The sequence below is a fragment of the Penaeus vannamei genome, chromosome 4, assembly GCF_042767895.1.
Source record: "Penaeus vannamei isolate JL-2024 chromosome 4, ASM4276789v1, whole genome shotgun sequence".
Taxonomy (NCBI): domain Eukaryota; kingdom Metazoa; phylum Arthropoda; class Malacostraca; order Decapoda; family Penaeidae; genus Penaeus; species Penaeus vannamei.
In genome coordinates, this window is record NC_091552.1 from 14,198,813 (window position 1) to 14,208,812 (window position 10,000).

The following is a 10,000-nucleotide window of genomic DNA, read 5'->3' on the forward strand; positions in this document are numbered from 1 at the left end:
TATTAATATTGAAACTTTTATCATTGATATTGACATTATAACTATCATGAAGTTATTAACAATACTAATAACAATAAAAAGTAAGGAAGAATATTTCCCAAATCAAGAAAAATGGTAAATAGCTAGGACTAAGAATCAATGAAACCATGTACCTGCAAACACAATCAATAAATTAATATCACAGCAGGCATGGCATTTACATACATGACATCCCTAGTGATGCTGGGTTCATGATCTTACTTTGTATATCCCTTTCTGAGTTTGCCATATGATTTTTTTTATGTGAAAAAAGATATACCATAATATGAGAAAACACTACAAAAGTAGTAGGTGTTTTCTACATAAAATATAATTCTGTGTCATCAAATAGTTGTAAAGATTGCTAATATGACTATTCTGAATGACTTTACTTGCATAATAAATCCATCTACTGATCCTGAACACTTCCCAAGCTTCTACACTACACTACTCTTCTATGACTACCCCAGCACTACACCACTCCTACAATGTTGCCCTAACATTTTTTTAAATTGTTCTAACTGTGCAGCATTTGTAAATAACCTGTTGGACCTGGGTGCCTTGCTTTGGCATTTGGATGAAAATCAGGGTATCATGTTTACTTAATTAGGAACTCTCCCAGGTGTGCGGCTTGAAGCCCCAGCCGACAAAGAACAATCATGTTTGGTATCAATTCCTTACCTCCACTTTGCAGAGCTATTTGCTCTTATCCTGAACACACATTTTTGCTGTAATGGCATTTTCCCAGGTCTATATTTGTCATTCATCATGCTATATCAAGAACATAATGGACTGTTTTCATTGAGTGTACTCCATATTATCTCCCCTCTGTGTAAGAGCAGTAACAATAAGCAATATTGTCCTATTCCTTTTTATATAATTTTGTTTTATTCAACTTTCCATGATGCAGCCTCTACCACAGGTAGCAGAACGTATGGACTAAGTTCCTGCACACAGACACAGTGTCCTCCCTCCAGCATTCTCTAAGGCATAGCTCACGTATGATACATCACCCTTGTTTACTGATGGAAATATTGCAGGAGTCCCTTCCCCAACCCCTCAACAGTAGTTTCCTATGGTGAGACATTGCCGTTACCCAGGCCCCCAGCCAAAATTTTCCATGCTGAAGCATTATCATCATCCACCCCTTGGCCAAGTTTTTTTAATGAAGAGCCATCCCTGTGACCTGGATCTGAGGGGTTAAGTTTCCCACTAATCAAAATCTCCTTTAATATAGGAGATTAATGACCACCCAATCACCTGATAAATGACACTAAGCCATGGAATCACATATCAGGCCAGCAATAAGTTTTCAGTGACTGGCATTTGTATCAGCCTCTTCCAGTAAAACAAAAGCTGCTTGCTGCACTCATCAGGTATGGTGAAGTCCTTAATTTCTTTATTGAGATGCACCCTGAATCACTAACTGCAAGTCCACACCCAAGATATGGAGTATATGGGAGTGAGTTCAATGGAGGATGGCCAGTTTTTAACAAGGTCTATCTTTATATTGAGGTTTAAATTCAGCTGTCACATCATAAAGATGGTCTCTGGCAAGCAAAGTCCCCTTTGAATAACCTGGCGATGATAACAGGTTATTCAATCCGGAGTAGATAATAACGAGGTATTGACCAAAATGAATCACTATAACAATAAATTAATAAATTTACACATAATGAGATTCTTAAGAAGGCAAACTATGTCACTTTGGAATCAAGTATGGGTTGTAGAGAGGCCTAGAGAATTATTGGTCAAGCTGGAAAAGCCAATAGAATATGCAACTGAAGACCACACTGCTGTCAAGGGCAGAGAAGCCATGAAAACAATAACGCATGTAGGTACATAAGTATTATCAACAGAATTTTCACTGCTCCTGTATGGTGTTTGTGCATAAATTCTCAAAAAACTAGTGACTTACCTGTGTATGTTTGTGATAATTCCTTTGCACAGTCCTCTTGTTACTTTTCCTAGTGATATGTTTCCTAAATCTATATTAGACACCATAGCATTCTCTTGTGGTGAATGACGCTCCCCAAATATTGTAGGTTCAACTACAAGTGAAGACTGGCTCTGAGGCTCTGCACCAAGGGCTAGAATTCTCTGCCAAATCTTTGCTGTAAATGATAAAAATGGCATAAAGAATCAATCTAATTTCTAAAGCACTTATAATCTATTTTTGACTTTTTCAAAATGTAAAGTATTTATGTATCTAGTCTATCTATAACTTTGTTTCTTTTACATTTCATCTCATTTCCTCTTTTATAATATGAAAACTCACTTACACTGTGGAACTTGGAAACCTAATTCAAGACTCCACTGCTGCACAGTTCTCACAAATGCTGCCAGGACATTGCCACCATTTAAAGATGCTGCTACAGCCAAGTATGTGTTGTCAAAGAAAGGGAAATACTCGACTGGCTGTGAGCTGCTGGGAGGTTGATCTGGTGGCACAAAGTCCTGAAAAAAAAACAAAAAAAAACACAAGATTAAAACCAAAGGCAATCAAAGAAGTGTAATTTTCTTTCCATTTTTACTGAACTTCCTGTCTACCTCTCCTTAGTTTTTGTTTACTATAATAAAAAAGTCTTCACTTACAAAAGTCTGTGTGATTCCCATCAAAATATATATTGGAGGTTGACTAAGCCCTAATATTTATCAACATGTGAAGAAGCAACATGGTATTGGACTTTCAGAGAGAGTGAAAAAGTATTTTGATAATATAAAAACAAACCATGATTTTTTCTGAAGAATTTGAAATAAAAAAGGTGGGGAAAGCTAAAATATTCAAACATAAATACAATAGCATAAAATTATGAAATATCTTAAAAAGAAATTAGGGCCAATGCATGGACCCAATATATAGTATGTCATGACATAAATGCAATGCCAATTATGATTTTAGTTTGCTAATTTTATTAGCAAGTTGGTTCCATAACCAGTTAGCAACCACAGAGTCAATTACTAGAGCTACCTTTCTCACCTGTTTACCCTTTATCTCAATCTTCAGTGATTCTTTTTTATCTTTTGATAATATTGTTAATAACCTCATAATAATCATAAAGTTAGCAAAGCTAATAATTGACTCCTTGGTAGCTGAGCACTTGTGGAGCCATGAGTTCAATAAAATTCACATAAAAACTACCGTGGAAAGTATATATACCCACTGCCAATCAATCAAATTTTAAGTTCTCCCAACTTGTCCTCCTTAGATAACTAGACCTTCCCAGATAAAAACCAACTGTAAACCCCAATATTCTTCACAAAAGATCTTATATACTAAGGAGTATCTGTAGGGATCTAATGTAAAAATCTGGTGCACATTCAAATGACTGGAATGGTTACATTCAAATTCAAATCCTTGAATCATTATGTAGTTGAAACTGTGTAATGAGTCATCCTTGCAATGGTGGAGAAAATTAATCCACTCAAAACTCCTGCTCATCTCACACCTCTCTTGTTCCCGCACTTGTTTAACTCTGAAATTAAAAGTTAGATCCAAAGCAATGTGAAGAAAGGGAGATACATGTGGCACACCTCTAGAAACAAGAGACATTTTTATTCCATCCACCATATTCCTTATTCTCTGTCCTTGAGGCATGACGAAAAGGACTGACATACCCAAAATAGAGGGGAGCAAAGAAAATGTCAGTGGATCAAACTGAACATAGTGATATATCTGCCCCCAGGAAAACTCACACAGGGCACCACATAATATATGTCACATAAAGTGAAAAACTTGTGCCTGAATCATCCAACAGGGGTTGGGGCAAACAGGATATAAAAAAAAACTGAAAGAGAAAGGCATGAATAAAAGATTTCAGAAATCCCAAGAAAATATGAATATATGAAATCAGTCCCAAAGAATAAGGAAATGAAGTGGCATATAATTAGGAAATAAGACCACAACAGCAAAGGTAATGCATGGCATGTATCTTATCTCTTATAATTGGATAAGGACAACTGATAGACAAACCTGTATTAATAAAACACCTGGTTACAACATTAGAGGCATGAGAAACCATAGCCAGGATAATGTAAGAGACTGATGATACCAAGAGTAATTAATGGCACCCCATCATCATACTGAGGATGAATCTAGAGATAATATCATAACTACACACATTATGTCTTCACTGTTTTTTATAGGGAAAGTAACTGTTGCACATAGTGTGTCAGTTGATTCTCTCTCTCTCTCTCTCTCTCTCTCTCTCTCTCTCTCTCTCTCTCTCTCACTCTCTCTCTCTCTCTCTCTCTCTCTCTCTCACACACACACACACACACACACACACACACACACACACACACACACACACACACACACACACACACACACACACACACACACACACACACACACATGCATACATACACACACACACATACACACACACACACACACACACACACACACACACACACACACACACACACACACACACACACACACACACACACACACACACACACACACACACACACACACACACACAAAATATGATGTCCAACACCAAGATCATGGAGTTACCATTGATATGAGACTTTTGCAGTCATGCAATCATGAATAATGTAAATGTCATAAATCATATATAATTTCTATTATGCTTATCAGCAAAGTTTTATATTAGATTATATGATATACATGAGCATTAGAATGACTGTTTTTACATGATTTATAGTTGAGGCACAGTTTGTAATGATGGATAACTCTCTCCCAATTTCTCTATCTCCATCTCATTCCCCTCTTCTTTTTTAACTAACAGCCTGCACCTAACATAGTTTGCAAGTCTGTTGACCAAATGTTCAAGGTGAGTACATTAACAAATGTGAAGTAGAGAGAACTGGGATTAATCCCGATATTGTCTGTGACTGGCAGGCTACTTGGTACAAAGTGCTTTTTGGGATTGTATCATAAAATACTGGATAACTTTACCAAACTATTCTAAAATGCATGTTTGTTATCTCACACTACAGGTTGTGAAAATACAATGTATGATATAAAATAAATAATATTGAATCATATCATATAATTTAAATAAATATTACAAGTGTTTCATTACTTTTCATTAACATATATTCAAATACTGACAGATTAAACATATGTAAACTCCATACAGTACTTTTACAAATTGGAATCATCTGATTTTTTTGTTTCTCTAAATGACTTACCATATGAAGCAATGCCTTTTCAGAGTTGTTTTCTAACATGCTTGGAGTATCAAACCTCTTCAAGCAGCAGTATTCAATTGCAAAATATTATTAAATGATAACATCCAACAAAGAAGAAATCCTCAAAAATAGGAAAGAGAAGAAAATAACATAAAAAATAATTCAGTCTACTAGAAAAACAAAGAAATAATGAAGACTTAATATCAAAACATCTGACTGAAGTCCAGGCTTACCGTCTCTCAATATCCCCTCTAAAGTAACTTTTAAAAAATAATTGCAGATTGTAATGTTGAACATCTTCATTCAGAGAAATGATCTGACAAACTGAACACACACTCTGAGTTATGCACAGCAACACACATTGCATGTCAACCAGTCATATTCTTAATTATGAAAGAGGATCATGCCTAATGCAAGAGCAACATTTTTTAAACCCTGTCCACACTACACATACATTATATATATATATATATATATATATATATATATATATATATATATATATATATATATATATATATATATATATATATATATGTATATATATATGTATATATATATAATATATATACATATATAACATATATAAACATATATAATATATATACATACATATATATATATATATATACATAATATATATATATATAATATATATATATATATATATATATATATATATATATATATATATATATATATATACTGAATATGTATATATATATAAATATATATATATATATATATATATAATATATATATATATATATAAAATATAATATATATATATATATAGATATAGATATATATATATATATAGATAGATAGATAGATAGATAGATAGATATAGATATAGATATAGATAGATAGATATAGATAGAGAGCTGGATATACATATATATATATATATATATATATATATATATATATATATATACAATATATATATATAATATATATATATATAATATATATATATATATATATATATATATATATATATATATACATATACAATATATATATATTTATATATATATATATATATATATACATATCATATATATAATATATATATAAATATATAATATATGCATAAATATTATATATACATATATAATATATATACATATATAATATATACATATATAATATACACATATATAATAAATACATATATATTATATACATATATAATATATATACATATATATATATAAACATTTATATATATATATATATATATATATATATATATATATATATATATATACATATACATATACAATATCTATATCTATATCTATATATGTAAATAAATAAATATATATATATATATAAATATATATATATATGTATATATATATATATATATATATATATATATATATATATATATATTCATACAATATAAAATGACAAATAAAAAGAACATATAATTCATTGACTACCATGCAAACTTATGGCAGAGTTACTGAAGATAAAATAAGAAGCCATGCCTATAGTTGCTGACAGCTGAAGTTTTGAACATTTTTTGCAAACTACTTCCACCTAAGTAAATGAAACCTATTCAAAATACTGGTATATTATCTACAACACCAGCTATGAAATTGTTGAGAAATTTTAGAAACAAAGAAAAAAAATTCAAAACACCAGGTGCCATTTGCATCTTATCCAGTATCCTTACCATCCCATAGATAACCTTCCCCTGATCACAGCACTTCTTCATCACCTAGGAATAGTCCGCATCTGAATGTCCTTGATGATGGTTAACCCTGTGAAAGCAGTACTGTCATTCATTGGCTCCACTAGATTATTAGTGTGACTGGCCTCTGTCTTAGCCACCTCCAGAGGATGTGTGGCTGTCATCCCCTTCCAAGTTATCCCTGTACAGACTGGCAAGTAATTGGCTCCTATGATTGGGAGTTGAGGTCTTAGGTCAGAGGCTGCCCATGTAGGATGATACAAGAGGCCTCAGTATATAAAAGGATAAACAGAATATTTTAATCCCTACTGGCACTGTAGACATCCACACTGCAGCAAGTGAGGGGCTTTCTCCTGGAGCTTCTTCCACTTGTACTATGTTGGCAATTTAGTAATTGCGGGGCTATCCACTGCTTTCTATAACCAAAATCTACTGTTAGTGGCCAACATGTGTAGCGCAATGGCAGCTCTGCCTACTGCATTGCTGGGATCTCCTCAGCCTCTCTGCAGTCTGCAGTGACCTCTTAACTCAAAGCAGGTGACAATGATAGTCTACCTATATGCTCCTGACTCACAGGAAGTTTTCTCCTCATCCCTCCACTTACCTACTAGGGCATCATAGCAGCAGACCAAGTGACCAAGCTGGAAATGTTCTGTCTATCATAGTGGATACTTGTGGAGTTAATATCATTACAGTTTAATCCAAGATTAGTGTTCCAGAAGATTTCCTAGATCCTGTTTAGATTCTTGAACTTGATGCTACAGTCTAGACAATTCCCTTGAAAGACACAGGAAAAACAAGTTGAATCTCAAGTCAAATTGCTTAAACCCTCTAAGAACAACACATTCCCTCATGTCCCATGTAGGGAAAATATGAATTCTTTATTTTAAGAAGTACCTCAACCAGTGGTTGTCCAGCTGAAACATAACTATCCAAAACATCTTCAGTGTTCAAGGGATTCTTCAATATTATATGGGCATATTCCTACATGTTAACTTATTGTTTCATCTCATTTGGCACCAGAGGGCAACAAATATATATCAATGGTGACTTCAACATCATAGACAACTAATCAGTAGAGAATGTCCTCATATAGTGGTCATTGTGATGCATATCACTGTGCTCTATGGCCTATTTGGCCATCACATAGGCTAGCAGGAGTCATGTCAGAGAGGCTAGGCTTTGACATGAAAGAAACCTGGGAGAAGTTGAATTTCAACACCATCTCTGAGGTGCTAAAGAAAGAGACAATGATTTTGGCTTGTCTTTAATGCCACTTGGGTCAATGTCTTCATTCAGCCTCAACTCTAACAATATGGTGTCACTGCTGAAGGTGAATTCAATAGTCTGTTGCAGAGCTTACTTGGCATGTTTCGAACTAAAAGACATCTATCTACATTTGGAATGATAAAGGGACACTCTGGGTGCAAAATACCCAACAGTCTTCACTTTTACATGCTGAACTTCCCACCTCTGACCATTTGGTACTGGTGCTGTAAGGTACTCTGGGCTCTTGTACTCTCAGCCTGCCTCAAAATGAATTGGAGAACCTACTAAGATCTTAAATTCATGCAACAAAGGAATGTCTATTGAGTGAAAACAACTCTACTATGCTGGTGAGTGGGAAGGAGTCAATGATCATCCATGCTCCTGATGATTTAAAATCCTAAAACTCTCATATATTTGTGTCTGGCATGTGAATAGTGTTGCCCAGACATCTTTTTAATATCAGGGAACCTTAGGTAGTTTATCAGGCCTCCTGAAAGGATTCTGAAATACCCTTTACCTTTACAAAAGTGTGTTGCATCCATCTCTCTGAATCTATCTTGTAGGGAGAAAAAAATCAATGGGCTGATACATTGAACCTCCAGTTGCTGATAGTCCTGGACCAGTGAGCGCTGGATCACTGTCTCTTCCACAACTTCTCAAGTATGAGGCATGGTCATCAGCATCATTTCTGTTTCTTCAACCACAGGATAAGCATACAATTTCATACCACAGGTGATGCATTATTCATTGACTCTTCCTATTTCTATATGCCTCATATATCTATTCACTCACTATTTTTCCTGTTTTTCTCCCTCTCATTCATTCAATCTCCTTATTCATTCATTCTCTCTATCTTCTCATCCTCCCTCTCCCTCTCACTCTCTCCCTCTCTTCCTCCCCCCCTCTCTCTCTCTCCCTCTCTCTCTCCCTCCCTCCCTCTCCATCTCCCTCTCCCTCTCTCTCTCATTAATTTATTCTTTCAATTTCCTATTTTCTTTGTCTTTGTAAAATATAGGCATTTATGGCTTCTATGCCTACTGTTGAATCACCAAAATTTTCATATGGCTTCTATGCCTACTGTTGGATCACCAAAATTGTCAAAGTCAAACTGATGGGATTCCATTTAAACTTGCTCTGCTGTATATCACCTGTTTCTATATTATCACAAAACAATAAAACTTGAGTAAACATCCCATTATGTGACATAGTTCAATGTCAAGGCTTCCATTTTTATGGGCTCATGTTACCTATCCATGAACCTATATAATTATTTTTTTACCCCTAATGTGTCTCCTGTCTTGCAACCGAACTTTTGTCTAAAAAGATGAACAACTAAGGGAAAGGGAGCAAGCAAACACCTACACCTGAAATATAATCTTTAAAAATAAATAAATAAATGGCTTTACCTCTGACATCCTGAAGCAGAGCTGGGCTGATGTTGATATATTAATTACAGCTACATCATTTCCAGACAACAGTGGTAGAACTGAACACTGAAGATCACCTAAAACAGATAAAATAATATAATATGCACTAAAACCAATATAGTGGAAAATCTAAGTATGAAATGCTTCCCAGAATATACAGCAAAACTTATGACAATATATTTTTACTTCACCATAAACAAATGCTATAATGAGACATATATGGAGGGGAATAGAAAAATTCAACAGAAAGACATCCCAATGGTTGTGAAATAGTTAAAGTAATGTGGTCTTTTATATTTCCTGTGCAATGATACTGCCACATATTAATTTTGCCTTTCTGCTATGTTGATAAAGAATTGCTGAAGGCTGACTGCTTAGAATATTGCATCATCCAAAGTATAGGGCTATGTATCCT

General features: G+C 34.0%; 1 protein-coding gene across 2 annotated transcripts in view; it reads right to left on the minus strand.

The window, feature by feature from the left end:
* LOC113821225 (sedoheptulokinase) overlaps nucleotides 1-10,000 on the minus strand; it is a 45,726-nt gene that overhangs the window by 3,690 nt on the left and 32,036 nt on the right. For both annotated transcript variants that reach the window (XM_070120726.1, XM_070120727.1), the window contains 3 exons: nucleotides 9,565-9,662; nucleotides 2,301-2,475; nucleotides 1,937-2,132 (listed from right to left, as the gene is read on the minus strand). In XM_070120726.1, the coding sequence (XP_069976827.1) occupies nucleotides 1,937-2,132; nucleotides 2,301-2,475; nucleotides 9,565-9,662 (469 nt within the window). The remainder of the gene's footprint in view (nucleotides 1-1,936; nucleotides 2,133-2,300; nucleotides 2,476-9,564; nucleotides 9,663-10,000) is intronic.